The following is a 17,170-nucleotide window of genomic DNA, read 5'->3' as shown; positions in this document are numbered from 1 at the left end:
AATCCAACTGTCGTCACTGCAGGCGCTTCACAAAGGCGCGCACTAAGGCGCATGCGCCTTTGTCGGCTCGCCGAACGGCTAAGCGCCGTTGGCGCTGTGCTCTTTTAAATGTTCCCTTTCGGTCAGGGAGAGGGGCGGAGCAGGGCTCCCACGCTGCCTCTCTTCGGGAACAATCTGGATACGCTGTCTCCCGCTGGTGGCCTGAAAGGGGGCCCAGCTGGCTGCTGTGCTCTTTTAAATGTTCCCTTTCGGTCAGGGAGAGGGGCGGAGCAGGGCTCCCACGCTGCCTCTCTTCGGGAACAATCTGGATACGCTGTCTCCCGCTGGTGGCCTGAAAGGGGGCCCGGCTGGCTGCTGTGCTCTTTTAAATGTTCCCTTTCGGTCAGGGAGAGGGGCGGAGCAGGGCTCCCACGCTGCCTCTCTTCGGGATACGCTGGATACGCTGTCTCCCGCTGATCATTGGTAAGGCCCCACTTGGAGTATTGTGTTCAGTTTTGGAGATCGTATCTGGCGAAGGACGTAAGAAGACTTGAGGCGGTCCAGAGGAGGGCGACGAAAATGATAGGAAACTTGTGCCAGAAGACGTATGAGGAGAGACTGGAAATCCTGAATATGTATACCCTAGAGGAAAGAAGAGATGGGGGAGATATGATTCAGACGTTCAAATACTTGAAGGGTATTAACGTAGAACAAAATATTTTCCAGAGAAAGGAAAATGGTAAAACCAGAGGACATAATTTGAGGTTGAGGGGTGGTAGATTCAGGGGCAATGTTAGGAAATTCTACTTTACGGAGAGGGTAGTGGATGCCTGGAATGCACTCCCGAGAGAGGTGGTGGAGAGTAAAACTGTGACTGAATTCAAAGAAGCGTGGGATGAACACAGAGGATTTAGAATCAGAAAATAATATTAAATATTGAACTAAGGTCAGTACTGGGCAGACTTGCACGGTCTGTGTCTGTATATGGCCGTTTGGTGGAGGATGGGCTGGGGAGGGCTTCAATGGCTGGGAGGGTGTAGATGGGCTGGAGTAAGTCTTAACAGAGATTTCAGCAGTTAGAACCCAAGCACAATACTGGGTAAAACTTTGGATTCTTGCCCAGAAATAGCTAAGAAGAATTTAAATTGAATCAGGTTGGGCAGATTGGATGGACCATTCGGATCTTTATCTGCCGTCATCTACTATGTTACTATGGAGAAACTCCCAAATCAATGCCTCACTGATTCTCAACTATAAGCTTTACTCAAAACCAGTAATTTGTATAAATTTATATCCAGCCCACTCAAACTAAGTCATGTACGGATACAGTAACTGGGTTGGTTGTAGCAATATAGAACAGTAGGTTTAATCGAAATACCTCAGCCCCACCACTCCACCGCAATAATAATCTTTTCTAAAGCGGGAGATTTACGTGGTGCTTCATCATTGGTAAATCGTCTCTAGCGCTGTGGTTGCATTTAAATTAGTTATTTGACTTATAATAGAATTTAGCAATCAATAAATAAGGAGTTGTAAAGTGTATAAAATTGTATACTTAACGTCTATACACAGCTAGACCTGGGAGTATGATTCATACTTAAGAATGAGGTTGTGGTTTCATTTGATTTCACTGAGCAGTATTTCCAGTGGCATAGACTCCTACACTTCTCCTGCAGCATATTTAGAAATGATGCATGACCATATTAAGAACAGTGTGTGGTTGTACATGCTGTACCTTAGAGGGACCACTGGTAGGGACAGTTGGCCCTTTTGTCAGCTGGGAGCAGCAGTAAGTATCAAGAATCTTAAAATCTACAAGTTCTGAGATACATACAAATCTGACTTAAGAACAACTTTAAAAACATAACTCATTCTTAACCCAGGGACTGCCTGTACTGTATATGTAGCTAGCCTATTGCATTCATACATTAAATGGGGCTTCTTTGTGCAAAAAGGTAGATTCTAGAGTGGACCTTTTTTTGATATGCCAGCTGAAGATCCCTTATTTATTTCTTAGTTGTATAAACAGGTTCTCGAGGCATATCCACCTAAAAATTTCTTATGCTTTGAGAATCAGTGACGGATACAGTAACTGGGTTGGTTGTAGCAATATAGAACAGTAGGTTTAATCGAAATACCTCAGCCCCACCACTCCACCGCAATAATAATCTTTTCTAAAGCGGGAGATTTACGTGGTGCTTCATCATTGGTAAATCGTCTCTAGCGCTGTGGTTGCATTTAAATTAGTTATTTGACTTATAATAGAATTTAGCAATCAATAAATAAGGAGTTGTAAAGTGTATAAAATTGTATACTTAACGTCTATACACAGCTAGACCTGGGAGTCCGACCCGACATGTTTCACACTGATTGTCCTGTCTCAAGGGTCTCCCTGTATAAAAGATAAGAAACATCTTAGGGCAGTGACCGTGACATTTCTCACCTATCACCACCCACCATTCAAAGCTTAATGTCAATGTAACTATCCCCTCTTAACATAACTCACCGAGGTAGCCGCAGTCATCCGACTCACAAGTGTACTGTCTGTGAAAGATGGCGGCGGCGTCCTCAGTCCAGGTATAAATAGTTTTCTTAACGTGACACACCCCCCACATGCAGCAGTCCATTGGTCCATTCACCCTCCAATCAATGTAGTCCAGTCAATCTCGGCATTCAATCCCCGCGGCTCCACAGTATCCAATGTAAAAATTGTTCTCTGTTCAATCTCATTCAATCTCCGTACATCCTTCTCACCCTCCCTCCCCGTCACTCTCTCCACCACACGCCATCTCAATTGATCCACCCCATGTTTATATTTCTGCCAGTGGGTTACCAAGGGGGCCTGAACCACGTTGTTGACAATACGTGACTTGTGTTCATTAAGTCGAATCTTGATTTTGCGATTCGTTCTACCAATGTAGACCAGCTCACAGGGACATATGATCGCATATATTACATCTTCAGATGTGCAATCTGTAATTGCATTCGAATACAAAGATACCGATCTACCTGGAACCCTCCATACGTCCCCTATAATGGTAGAAGAACACCACTGGCACTTTCCACAGGGATTGTGACATCCTCTCTCCCTCACAGCCTTCTTCTCATATTTTAAAGGGTCACATCTTTGCCCCAGGGTCCTACCTCTAGAGTATGCTACACGAGGGAACTCACTAAGAGATGGGTGAATCTGTACTATATGCCAGTAGCGATGCATATAACCCACCAGCAACCTAGTGGCCTTCGAATAAGGAAGCACACATGTCAATACTCCTTGGGTGCTCCCCTCAACCTCCTCTTGAATACCCAAAAGTAACTCCCTCTGAGCGTATCTAGCCCTTAAATGCGCATGACGTATAGATTTTTCCGGGTAACCCCTCCTGCGGAATCTGTCCGCTAGCAGATCCGCCTGTTTTTTATACTCTTCTAAAGAGGAACAAACCCTACGAATCCGCAAGAATTGTGCTATGGGGAGATTGAATCTTAACTTAAATGGGTGGAAGCTATCGTAATGGAGGATGGTGTTCCGTGTCACCGGTTTACGATACAGGGAAGTCTGGATTTTACCTTCAAAAACAGAAATAGCAATATCCAAAAACACCATCTGAGTGGGATGGCATAGCATGGTAAATTTTATGTTATCATCAATCGTGTTAAGATATTGTATAAATTGATCCAGCTTATCCCTTGTATCGTCCCAGATGAAAAAAACATCATCAAGAAAGCGGCCCCAAAATACAGTGGAACCAAACCATTGTGATGAATAGATATGGTCCTCTTCAAATTTGGCCATAAAGAGGGCCGCCACCGAGGGGGCCAGAGTCGCCCCCATAGCCACCCCCTGAATCTGTTGATAAAAGTCATGATGGTATCGAAAGTAACTTTCTTGAATGACCCACTTAGCTAACTGTGTGAGGAAGGTGGTAGACACACGTTGAGGAGGGGTACGATGATCTAAAGTGTCAAATATAACTTTCAGTGCCTCTGACTGGGGGATCTGGGTATAGAGGGACACTACATCCAGCGTGACCATCCATTTTCCCTCCATACTAATCTCATTTGTTGTTAATTTTCTAAGGAAATCGGAAGAGTCCCTAATATATGATCGTATCTTAGGGACCTGGCTCCTTAAAAAGAAATCAATAAATTTCGAGAGAGGTTCCAGAACCGACCCTCGAGTGTTCACTATTGGCCGCCCAGGTGGGCAGTTCAATGTTTTGTGTATTTTTGGCACAAAGGAGATTCTAGGGGTTATTGGGTGTTTCTCATAGAGATATCTGTATTCCCTATGGGTGATCATGCCACTCTCCAAATAAATGTTCAGGAATTCAAGTATCTTAGCCCCTAGAGCTTCAGTGGGGTCACCCGCCAATTTGTAATAAGCCTGTACATTAGCTAACTGGCGATTAGCTTCTTGTTCATAGTCTTGTCTATTTAGTAAGACTGTGGCACCCCCCTTTGTCCGCCTTAATGATGACAATTTGGTCTTCAGCTAGCAGGCTTGTCAATGCTTGATACTGGGATCTTGAAATATTATATGGGCCTCTATTTACCCATTGAGACTGTAACTCATAAAGAGCTTTACTGACCAATTCACGAAAAGCTACAATCAGCGGATCCACAGGACCAGGGGGGACCCAGTTAGATTTGGTTCTACAAATCTCTATTGTGTTGTCAAAGTCCGGTTCTTCTCCAGCTTTCATATTATTAATGGATTGGGTGACATCCACTTGGTGACATATAAAGTTCTCATTTTGTTTTTGAAAGAAAACCTTTAGCTGCATTTTCCGAATGAATGCATGCAGGGCCACATGGAGTTTAAAGAAGTCAGGGGGGCTCGTAGGAACGAGTCCCAACCCCAACTCCAAAACCTGTTGTTGTTCAACGGTAAGCGGAAGAGTAGATAAATTTATTATTGACGACTCGTGGTCCGAGTACTGGGGGCAGGCTGTGTAACCTTGCCTCTGCCTCTTTGTTGGCGTGTCCTTCCTCTGCCTCTTGGTGGTTTTGCTGTTTCCCCCGGCTTCTCACTATTAGCATCAACTGATTCTTCACTCGTCATTTCAGAATCCCCTGAGGAACCTTCAAATGATACTTTTTGTCGTTGTGGAGTATTAAAGTTTCGACGCTGCCAGGTATACACGCGGTCATTGAGATAGTCCCTTTCGTCCCTCTTCCATTTCCGTATTTTCGTCGCCTTCACCTCTTCTCGAAATGTTTGAATAGTAGATTTCAGATCATTCAATTTTTTATCAAATTCCTCCGTATTGTGGCTCTGTTGCAATTCATTCTCAAGTGCAGTGGCTTTCATACACAATTCCTTCTCGGTATCTTCCGTCGTATCAACGAGCAAAATCATAAGGTCCCTGGAACATCTATTAAGGATGGCCGTCCATTTCTCATTAAAGGTCTTATTTGTAGAAACCATCTTTGGTTCTTTCAATATCCTGAGACCTCTCGGAATCATGGTCTTCCTAAGGTACTGGACGAGCGTGCTTTTATGTAGTTCTGCCCTCACAACTCCTTATTTATTGATTGCTAAATTCTATTATAAGTCAAATAACTAATTTAAATGCAACCACAGCGCTAGAGACGATTTACCAATGATGAAGCACCACGTAAATCTCCCGCTTTAGAAAAGATTATTATTGCGGTGGAGTGGTGGGGCTGAGGTATTTCGATTAAACCTACTGTTCTATATTGCTACAACCAACCCAGTTACTGTATCCGTCACTGATTCTCAAAGCATAAGAAATTTTTAGGTGGATATGCCTCGAGAACCTGTTTATACAACTAAGAAATAAATAAGGGATCTTCAGCTGGCATATCAAAAAAAGGTCCACTCTAGAATCTACCTTTTTGCACAAAGAAGCCCCATTTAATGTATGAATGCAATAGGCTAGCTACATATACAGTACAGGCAGTCCCTGGGTTAAGAATGAGTTATGTTTTTAAAGTTGTTCTTAAGTCAGATTTGTATGTATCTCAGAACTTGTAGATTTTAAGATTCTTGATACTTACTGCTGCTCCCAGCTGACAAAAGGGCCAACTGTCCCTACCAGTGGTCCCTCTAAGGTACAGCATGTACAACCACACACTGTTCTTAATATGGTCATGCATCATTTCTAAATATGCTGCAGGAGAAGTGTAGGAGTCTATGCCACTGGAAATACTGCTCAGTGAAATCAAATGAAACCACAACCTCATTCTTAAGTATGAATCATACTTAAGTTGGGGTCTGTAACTTGAGGACTGCCTGTATATGTGAATCGATTTGCAATACCCCCAGCACCTGGCAGAGTATTTCCAGACAAGGGTACAGCCCACTATCCCTAAAGTGATACCTTTCCTGGCTATTTTAGATTGGTCATGCTTTAATACTCTTCATACCTAACTTGGGCAATTTTTCAAATGAAGTCGTATTTGTGTTCGTAAACTGAATTGATATTGAATGCCTGCAGATATCCTCACGTCTAATCTACGTTTTGTCTCAGGGTGACAGTGGGAATGTACAGAATTTAATTTGCTTTATACATAAGAATATACTATTCATGAGTCAAATCAAAAGTCCATCAAGCCCAGTATCCTGTTTCCAACCATAGTCAGTTTAGGTCACCTGGCAAGTTCCCAAAAAGTAGCTAGATTTTATTCATTTCATTAGTTGAAAATGCTATCTTTACAGTTTAAAAAAAAAAAAATTATATATATATATATATAGTGCTGTAATGTTTTTTTCATTGCCTTGCATTCAGGATCTGAGGACTGATGAAGAGGTAGCAGCCCAGCTTACGAGTATGCAGCAACAAACAGCATATCAAGAAAGTATATTGTTAAAAACAGCTACACCAAATCTAAGAGCTTTGGAGAAACTACAAAATGTCAAGGATAAATTTCAAGAATCAGTAGATGGTAAATATCAAGCGTATAAAATTAATAATACTTTTATAAAAATTTTACATGTTCTGATTTATTTTATTTCTGTACTTGTGAATATGATGTTTTCTCTGAGGACAGGTAAGACAGTATTTACCACATATGGATGACATCAACTGATCTTATTTATTCAATTTTATATACCGTTCTCCCAGGGGAGCTCAGAATGGTTTACATGAATTTATTCAGGTACTCAAGCATTTTTCCTTGTCTGTCCCGGCGGACGCACAATCTATCTAATGTACCTGGGGCAATGGGGGGATTAAGTGACTTGCCCAGGGTCACAAGGAACAGCGTGGGTTTGAACCCACAACCTCAGGGTGCTGAGGTTGTAGCTTTAACCACTATGCCACACTCTATGATGAAACCCACTTTCCAATGTTCTAATAATTTTTGAAGCCATTGGTAATGCTGCATTTCGCATGTGTGGGTGCCTTCCTGCTCATGTAAAGTTTTTCCACAAATAAGAGCAGTTTTTTTAGGCCAGCTTTCCATAGTACATCTCTTATACTATTTTTAGTGCCTTCCATTTAGTATGCAGGACCATTTTCCTGCTTATCTTTTCATTTTCTTTTTACTTTATTCCATTTTTAGTTTTCCTGGTGTTTTTTCTGCCTAAGGTTTTCTTTATGTTTGCGCAGCTCCATTGGCCCTCTTAAACCTGAGCATTTGGTCAGGTAAAGTTTTGGTTTTCATAAATAAAAATTGAAACATTCCATTTCACTTCAGTTATTTTTGTCCCGATGTCCCTTAAAACTCTCAGTGGTTTTAAGAAGTATTCTCGGTGGGCAAGGTCATAAGAAAGTAAGAATCAGACCAATGGTCCATCTAGCCCACTATCCCATCTTCATAGAGGCCAATCTAAGTCACAAGTATACAAAAACCCAAATAGTAGCAGCATTCCATGCCACCAATCCAAGGCAAGCAGTGGCTTCTTCCATTGTCTGTCTCAACAGCAGATTATGGACTTTTCCTTCAGGAACTTGTCCAAACCTTTTTTAAAACCAGCTACATTAAACACTCTTACCACATCCTCTGGCAATGTGTTCCAGAGCTTAACTAATCTCTAAGTGAAAAAATATTTCTTCCTCTGTAACTTTGAGTGTCCCCTAGGCTTTGTAAATTTTGATGCAGTAAAAAACGAACTATTTCTACCCATTCTTCACCACTCAGGATTTTGTAGACTTCAATCTTATCTCCCCTTAGCTCTTTCCTTTCCAAGCTGAAGAGCCCAAACCTCTTTAGTCTTTCCTCATATGAGAGGAGTTCCGTCCTCTTTTTAATCTTGGTTGCTCTTCTTTTGGACCTTTTCTAGTGCTGCAATATCTTTTATTTTTTTGTAATTCTTTATTGATTTTCAATTTGAATACAAAGTGCAAAAATTTTCAAACAAGTAATAATTACATCCAATCAAATAATACAATACAAAACATATTCCCTCCCCCCCACCCTCCCGGGATGCGTGCGAAAAACAAATAGGAATTGAAAGCATATACAATTAATCTGATTTGACAAATTCCACTAATAGACTCCATGTTGTTTTAAAAATTGTATTATGTCCTAATATTTCCAAATTCATTTTTTCATATCTATAACATTGAAACAAAGTTTCCCACCAAAAGGAAAAATTTAGCCTGTCCCAGTTTTTCCAATTCCTGGTGACCATCTGCATGGCAACCCTTGTCATAATTATAAGAAGTCTGCTTTTACACCTGTCTAATAGATTTTTAGCTTTCAACAATGTCCCACAAATGACCACATCGTAGGACAACGGAATCGATGTTTCAGTATCATATTAATTTGTCCCCATATTGATTTCCAAAAATTGAGTATCAAGGGACAATAAAACAACAAATGATTCAGTGTCCCTACTTCAAGATGACAGTGCCACCATATATTAGACTTTGAACTATCCAAATTTTGCAAATGAACTGGGGTCCAAAAAATTCTATGTAACAAAAAGAACCAGGTTTGTCTCATAGATGCCAACGCTGTACATATCATCCTCCAAGTCCAAATCCGTGGCCATTGAGTAGCAGAAATCTGCTGTTTTATCTCAATGCTCCAAATGTCTTTTAGGCTTGTTTTAGGTTTTTTTATTCAAATATTCAGATATTAATTTGTACCACTTGGTGGCCTGGTGCCCTTGAAAATCTGTCAGGAAACATAGGCCCAGTAAGCTATACTGATTTTTTACGTTGCGCCAATCAGGGAACTCTTTCTGAATGGCCTGTTTCAACTGCAACCATTTATAAGCTTGAGACTTTGATATGCTGAATGATTGTTGCAGTTGTAATAAAATTACCATTTTCCCATTTGAGATCACATCATCTAAAGTACGTATGCCTGCCTGCAGCCAATGTTTCCAGAGGATTTTAGACTCGCCGATTTGTATCTTGGAGTTTAACCATAGAGACTGACATCTGGATTGTTGTACTGGAGTAGATGTTAAATTATTAATAAATTTTAATGTATTCCAGGTGGAAAAAAGAATACTATTGTCTTTATAAATCCTTGGCAACTTGATACTCCAAATATGGCACAATCGTAATAGGGACATGAGTTGATATTCTAATATCAGCCAGTCCAGAAGATGCTCCAAGACTTCAGGAAGGATCTAATACATACCCTGCCGCATAATGAAAGCTTGATGATATCTGTAGAAATTTGGAAAATTTACCCCCCCCTCCCCCCTTGCCAATTGTGGTTTTTGCAAAGATACTAAGGCTATTCTAGCAGATTTACCCAGCCAAACAAACTTTGTAAGGATCCCATTCAATTTTTTTATAAAAGGACCCGTGGAAATAAACCGGCAACATATTCATTTGATAGCAAACTACAGGCAAAATCATCATTTTAACAGTTTGGACTCTCCCCAATCAAGAAAGATGTAATGGGTTCCAATGCTCATACATTTCTTTGACTTTCAGCAATAAAGACTTTTCATTTACTGTCATTGTGTCTTCCAAAGTTCTTTGAATCATAATACCCAAATATTTTATTCCCTCTTCCTTCCAAAGGAATGGGAATGGATCCTTCTTCCTTCCAAAGCAATGGGAATGAATCAATTAAACCTTTTACACAATGCACATTTAATGGAAGAACCTCTGATTTGCTCCAGTTTATTTTTTAACCAGAAAATTTGCCAAATCAATCAATCAATTCCAGTAAATGCAGTATGGTAGATTCAGGATTCTTCAAATGAAGCAAAATATCATCTGCATAGGCCAAAACCTTATATTCTCAACCTGCATATGGAATTCCCTTTATCTCCTTTGTCTGCTGAATGGCCAACAACAAAGGTTCCAAAACAATATCAAAAAGCAAAGGAGATAAGGGACATCTTTGTCTAACTCCCCTTTTCAGACAAAAACACTCTGAGAATGTATTATTAATATATAATCTGGCAGAAGGGGAACTATACAAGGTTTGAATCATTTGAATAAATCCATTACTTGATACATGAAAGTACATTCTACACGATCAAAGGCTTCTGCATCCAAAGAAACAGAGAAGGCCGGATCATCCATTGTTTGTGAAATGCCAATCTGGTATTATTTGAAGAATGTCTTTGTGCAACAAAACCCGTTTGGTGCATATCAATCATATAAGGGAGAGCCTTGGTAATCTTAAAGCCAATAATTTAGTCAGGATTTTCCCATCCACATTAATTAATTAAAGAAATAGGCCTGTAATTTGAAACCAACATGGGATCTCTGTTTGGCTTTGGCAAAACAATGGTTAACAATTCCGCGATAGTACCTGATATACAACCCTTAGTCAGTTGTGATTGATATAAATTAAGAACATAAGAATTGCCACTGCTGGGTCAGACCAATGGTCCTTCGTGCCCAGCAGTCCGCTCACATGGTGGCCCCCAGGTCAAAGACAAGTGCTCTAAATGAGTCTAGCCTCACCTGCATACGTTCCAGTTTAGCAGGAACTTGTCCAACTTTGTCTTGAATCCCTGGAGGGTGTTTTTCCTTATAACAGACTCTGGAAGAGCGTTCCAGTTTTCTACCACTCTCTGGGTGAAGAAGAACTTCTTTACTTTTGTACAGAATCTATCCCCTTTCAACTTTAGAGAGTGCCCTCTCGTTCTCCCTACCTTAGAGAGGGTGAACAACCTGTCTTTATCTACTAAGTCTATTCCCTTCAGTATCTTGAATGTTTCGATCATGTGTCTTCTCAGTCTCCTCTTTTCAAGGGAGAAGAGACCCAGTTTCTCTAATCTCTTGATGTACTGCAACTCCTCTAGCCCCTTACCATTTTAGAAGCTCTTCTCTCGACCCTTTCAAGTAGTACCGTGTCCTCCTTCATGTACGGCGACCAGTGCTGGACGCAGTACTCCAGGTGAGGACGCATGATAACCTTCTCCAATCTGTTCGTGATCCCCCTTCTTTAGCATTCCTAGCATTCTGTTTGCCCTTTTCGCCACCGCTGCGCATTGCATGGATGGCTTCATTGACTTGTCGATCAGAACTCCCAAGTCTCTTTCCTGGGAGGTCTCTCCAAGTACCGCCCCGGACACCCTGTATTTGTGCATGAGATTTTTGTTACCGACATGCATCACTTTACACTTATCCGCATTGAACCTCATTTACCATGTCGATACCCGTTTTTCGAGCTTGATTATGTCACGTTGCAGATCTTCGCAATCCCCCTGTGTCTTCACTACTCTGAATAACTTCATATTGTCCTCAAATTTAATCACTTCACTCGTCGTACCAATATCCAGATCGTTTATAAAGATGTTGAGCACGGGTCCAAGCACCGAGCCCTGCGGCACCCCACTGGCGACGCTCTTCCAGTCCAAGTATTGTCCATTTACCCCCACTCTCTGTTTCCTATGCTCCAGCCAGTTTTTAATCCACGTGAGTATTTAATAATAATAATTTTATTTTTGTATATCGCCTTACCCAGAGAGTTTCAAACAATGAAGTCACTGAAATTAACAGGTTAGGAAAGTACAATAAAAAGGAGTAGGAGGAAATTCCTGGCCATTAGTGGGTGGTGATGAAAGAAGTAGAAGTCAAGTGTATTAAGAGTTCAGTTTGTGGAATAAATGTGTTTTGAGTTGTTTTCTGAAGTCAAGGTAAGCGGGGGCATCGAGCACAATTTGGGCTAGCCATGGGTTCAGTTTAGCCGCCTGGAAGGAGAAGGTTCTGTTGAGGTACCTTTTGAAATGGCATAATTTTAGTGAGGGGAAGGTGAACAGGTGAATTCTGGGGGAGCTCTTATTGTTGTAGTTTAAATTGAAGTGTGGGTTGAGGTATCTTGGTGATATACCAAAAACTGTTTTGTAGCAGAAGCATGAGAACTTGAACAGGACTCTGGATTCAAATGGTAACCAGTGCAATTTATGGTAGAAGGGGATGACATGTTCCTATTTGTTCAGGCCAAAAATGAGGCGGACGGCAATGTTCTGAATCAATTTCAGTCTTCTGATGGTTTTCTTCACGGAGCCCAGATGATGTTGCAGTAGTCCAGGATGCTGAGAATGGAGGATTGTACTAACAAACGAAATGAGGTCTCGTCGAAGTATTTTTTTATGGTGCGGAGTTTCCAGAACACCGAGATGCTTTTCTTAAATATAAGATTGGTGTGTTTCTCCAGTGTAAGATGTTTGTCTAAAGTGATTCCCAGTACTTTTAAGGTTTGTTCTAGGGGAAAATCTGATCAATTCACTTGAATTGTGGTGTCCTTGATTTTGTCGTTGGGTGTTGCTAGGAAGAATTTAGTTTTTTCAGAGTTTAATTTAAATCTATAAGATATCATCCTGAGTTCTAGCTGATTTAGCTTGCTTGATAAAGAGTTTAGCAACTCTGGTGTAAAACTAGTTAGCGGGATGACTATAGTGATATCATCTGCGTAGATGAAGAATTTGAGCTTTAAACTTTGCAGGAGGTTTCCCAAGGAGACGAGATAGATATTAAACAGGCTGTAACCCACATTCACCTTCGATTCCATGGCTTGCAATTTTCCGAACTAGTTGTTCATGTGGAACCTTGTCGAACGCCTTCTGAAAATCCAGATATACAATGTTGACCAGGTCGTCCTTGTCTATCTGCCTGTTTACTCCCTCAAAGAAGTGCGTCAAACAAGATCTGCCTTTGCTGAAACCGTGCTGGCTGGTCCTCATCAGACCGTGTCTGTCAAGATGATCAATGATGCTGTCGTTTATCAGTGCTTCTACCATCTTTCCCGGTACTGAGGTCAGACTCACTGGTCTGTAGTTTCCCGGATCTCCCCTCTAACCTTTGAGACTGGTTTAAACCAGATTAGCAGGCACCAGAAGGGAAGTTCCCCAAACTCACCTGTAGGGAGAGATAATCAGCTCATTGCAGGGAAAGAAAAGGGTGTAACCCACAATCACAGGGAGTTCCAGCAACCCAGAGCTGTGCTTTAATGGGATGGGAGCAGACTTCAGCCTCTGAAAGCCAAAAAGCAGCAATCTCCTTTATGGCAGAAAACCCAGGTAAAAGCTCTTAATGAAGATACTATGGAGAGTTTTGATTCATCATCTGTAAATGAAATTGAAATGGAAGATGATGTGAGTTCCTGTACCATGAATTACCCAATATAGAGGTTATCCCAGGACAAGCAGGCATGATATTCTCACATGTGGGTGACGTCATCTACGGAGCCCCAGCGCGGACAGCTTTTCAAGCAAACTTGATTGAAGTTTCAAGTTTGCACACTGCACCACGCATGTGCTAGCCTTCTTGCCCACTAGAGGGCGCATCCCCACCTCGTGGTCCTCAGTTCTAATTCATCCGCGGAGCCAGAAGCCCTGTGGATATTTTTGTGCTCTAATTGCCTTCTGTCGCCGCGGCTGTGGACGTTTTTCGACGCGGTCGCTGCGTGTAGTTCTTTCTTTCTTTCTTTGTTTTTCATTTAAAAAAAAAAAAAAAAAGTTTCTTTTTCCGTCGCTCCGGGGGCTCCCGGTAGCCACGGCCCGGGAACCTCGTTCGTTCCCGGCCACGTTGTAGGCCCATGTCCCGGCCTGTTACGGGGTTTAAAAAGTGCGGTCGTTGTGACCGATTACTTTCGATAACAGACCCCCATCGCTGCTGTTTACGGTGCTTGGGGCCCCAGCACCCGACAGAGGCGTGTGTCAAGTGTGCCACCTTTCAGAAGCGGGCACTCACGCGCCGTAAGGCCCGCATGGCGGATCTTTTCTCCGTAGAGTCCCCGCCTGGGAAGGCCTCGAGTTCGGCCTCGGCTTCGGCCCCGGCCTTGACCTCGACCTCGGCCTCGGGACCCTCGGCTTCGCCTCGTCCCTCGATGCCCTCTAAGCCGGTAGCTGCATCCAAGGCCTCGGGTAAGTCTCCACTTCCCTCCTCAGCTCCAGGATCATCTAAAAAGCCATCCTCGGGCTCTTCGACGGCGGGAGGGTCCGCCTCCACTCAGCCCAGGATGCCCAAGTCCATCGACCCGAGGGAATACTCGAGACCAAGGTCGCCCTCTGAGGAGCGTAGGCAGGTGCTGCCCCAGGGGATGTCGGTCCCGGTGTTCCAGGAATTGCTCCGGGCGTTGATCGCCTCGGAGCTCACCGGGGCTATTGAGCACCTGCAGCAGGCTTCGGCCTCGACTGCTTCGGCCTCGATGCCCCCGCAGTTGGCGACCTCGGCCTCGGGTACCGGGGCTTCGGCTCCAGAGGCGCCCTCGGCATTGCCCTCGGACTCGGCTTCGAGGGGACAGCCGGAGCGTAGCGTGCGCCCACGCGACAAGGTGCGCCGGGTGCGGCGGCTCTCGTCGTCGTCCTCGGAGTCCTCGCGAGGTTCATCACCCTCGGGCAAGCCTCGGGCGAGGCACCGTGCGAGGAAGGCCAAGCGGTCTCGGGCCTCGCCTCGGCGGCGCGGTCGCTCGTCGCCTGCTGGGGTTGATACCTTGAGGGTTCGGGACCTGCGGGTCGATAATCCCAATTTGTTCAGGTCTCCTGCCAGGGAGAGTTCCCGAGCGTCCTCGCCGGGGCCGAAGGGACGGGCTTCGGTGCCCCGGACCCCGGGGGGATCCCCCAAGGGTTCCCTTCGACAACATCGGTCTCCGACCCCCTCGAGGTCACAGGACTGTGCCTCCTTGGGATCGGGTTCGGGGAGGGAACCGAGGTACTCTCACGAGGCCTCTCCCTTCGGCTCGGCTGGGAAGTCTCGGTCACCCTCTCCTCCTGCCAGACCTTCATCCTTCACGAGATTTGTGCAGGATATGGCGGTGGCTTTGGGTGTTGACTTGTTGGAGGGATCCACTTACACCAAGGAGTTTTTAGAGGAGCAGGATCTTCCTGCTCCCCCTCGGGAATCCCCTCGTCTTCCCATCAACAAGGTCCTCCATCAGACCTTCCTTCGGAATCTCGAGGCTCCTTTGACGGTCGCAGTGGTGCCCTCCAAAATGGAGTCTAAATATCGCACCCTTCCCATCAAGGGGTTCGAGAAGGGGCAGCTATCTCACAATTCCCTTCTGGTGGAGTCGGCACTTAAGAAATCGCAGCCTTCCAGGGTGTCGGCAGCGGTCCCGCCGGGTAGGGAGGGCCGGACCCTGGACAAATTCGGCCGTCGCCTTTATGCCAACTCTCTCATGGCGACGAGGGTGCTGAATTACGCCTTTTCGTACTCGTCATTCTTGCGTACGATGGTGAAGGACCTCCCTTCTTTTCGCGAGGTAATACCGGAGTCCCATAGAGACAGGTTTGCCACCTTCAGCTCTAATCTTTCCCAGCTGCGCCTCTACTTGTTCCACGCAGTTTACGACGCGTTTGAACTTGCCTCGAGGGTATCTGCCTGTGCGGTGGCCATGCGCCGGCTGGCGTGGCTTCGTACCCTCGAGATGGATTCAAATTTGCAAGAGCGCTTGGCTAACTTGCCTTGCGTCGGGGCGGAGCTCTTTAACGACTCATTGGATGCGGCGACCAAGAGGCTTTCTGAACAGGAACGTTCCCTGGCCTCTTTGGTGCGTCCGAAGCCTAAGCCCACTCCGCAGCGTTCCTTCCGGCAGCCCCCGAGGAGGTATCCTCAGAAGTCTACGCCGGCCTTCTCTAGACCACCACCACGGCGCCCTCCCCAGCAGGGTAGGGGTTGCCCTTCTAAACCCGCCACGCAGGGAGCGGCCAAGCCCGCGCCGTCTTTTTGACGGGGTGTGCGGTTGGAGGCGGGCCCCCTCCGCGATTTCGCTGAACCCCCTCCCCATCGGGGGTCGCCTCAGCACATTTACCGGGGCGTGGTCTGGGATCACGTCCGACGCTTGGGTGCTCCGGACCATCTCAGAGGGTTATTCACTCAACTTCTCCGTGCAGCCTCCGGACATGCCACCCAGAGCTTGGCCGCAGTCGCGGAGTCAGTTGTCCCTTCTCCTGATCGAGGCCAGAGCCTTGTTGAGCCTCCGCGCCGTAGAGCTGGTGCCGCCGGATCAGAGGGGGCAGGGGTTTTACTCCCGCTACTTTCTGGTCCCGAAAAAAACAGGGGACTTGCGCCCCATTTTGGACCTTCGGAGGCTCAACAAGTGCCTGGTCCGGGAGAAGTTCCGTATGTTATCGCTTCCGGTTTTGTATCCACTTCTGGAAGCAGGGGATTGGATGTGCTCCCTGGACTTGAAGGAAGCATACACCCATGTTCCGGTGCATCCCGCTTTCCGCAAGTTCTAGGAGATTTGCACCTGCAGTATCGGGTTCTTCCCTTTGGTCTGGCGTCGTCCCCTCGGGTGTTCACCAAGTGTATGGTGGTGGTTGCGGCGGCCCTGCGCTCTCGGGGGCTGCAGGTCTTTCCCTACCTGGACGATTGGTTGATCAAGGCACCGTCCAGGGCGGGGGTTATCTTAGCGACCCAACAGACTATCAGTCTACTGCAAGGCCTGGGGTTCGAGGTGAACTTTCCCAAGTCTCAGTTGTGCTCAGCGCAGTCTCTCCAGTTCATTGGGGCCGTGCTGGACACGGTTCGCCTCCGCGCTTTCCTCCCCCCTCTCCGGCGGGAGGCCCTGCTTCGGTGGAGCCGCCACTGTCGGAAGCAATCGGTGGTGTCAGCCCAGCACATGATGATTCTGCTGGGTCACATGGCGTCGACGGTTCACGTCACACCCTTCGCCCGCCTGCATCTGAGGCTCGCTCAGTGGACTCTGGCCTCTCAGTGGCGGCAGGATCGAGATCCAGTGTCTTCCCCGATATCAGTGACTCCTTCTTTGAGTCGATCGCTCCGTTGGTGGACCAACTCTTCCAATCTTTCCGGGGGTTTGCTGTTTCTCGTTCCACCTTACAGCAAGGTCCTGA

The 17,170-nt window shown here is 45.2% G+C and overlaps 1 protein-coding gene across 3 annotated transcripts in view; it reads left to right on the top strand.

Moving 5' to 3' along the window:
- SMC1B (structural maintenance of chromosomes 1B) overlaps nucleotides 1-17,170 on the top strand; it is an 896,774-nt gene that overhangs the window by 708,324 nt on the left and 171,280 nt on the right. For all 3 annotated transcript variants that reach the window (XM_033952101.1, XM_033952100.1, XM_033952102.1), the window contains one exon: nucleotides 6,732-6,888. In XM_033952101.1, the coding sequence (XP_033807992.1) occupies nucleotides 6,732-6,888 (157 nt within the window). The remainder of the gene's footprint in view (nucleotides 1-6,731; nucleotides 6,889-17,170) is intronic.

This window comes from Geotrypetes seraphini, chromosome 7 (genome assembly GCF_902459505.1).
Source record: "Geotrypetes seraphini chromosome 7, aGeoSer1.1, whole genome shotgun sequence".
Taxonomy (NCBI): domain Eukaryota; kingdom Metazoa; phylum Chordata; class Amphibia; order Gymnophiona; family Dermophiidae; genus Geotrypetes; species Geotrypetes seraphini.
The sequence above is the reverse complement of the archived record's forward strand: the minus strand, read 5'-3'. Positions and strand labels throughout refer to the sequence as shown.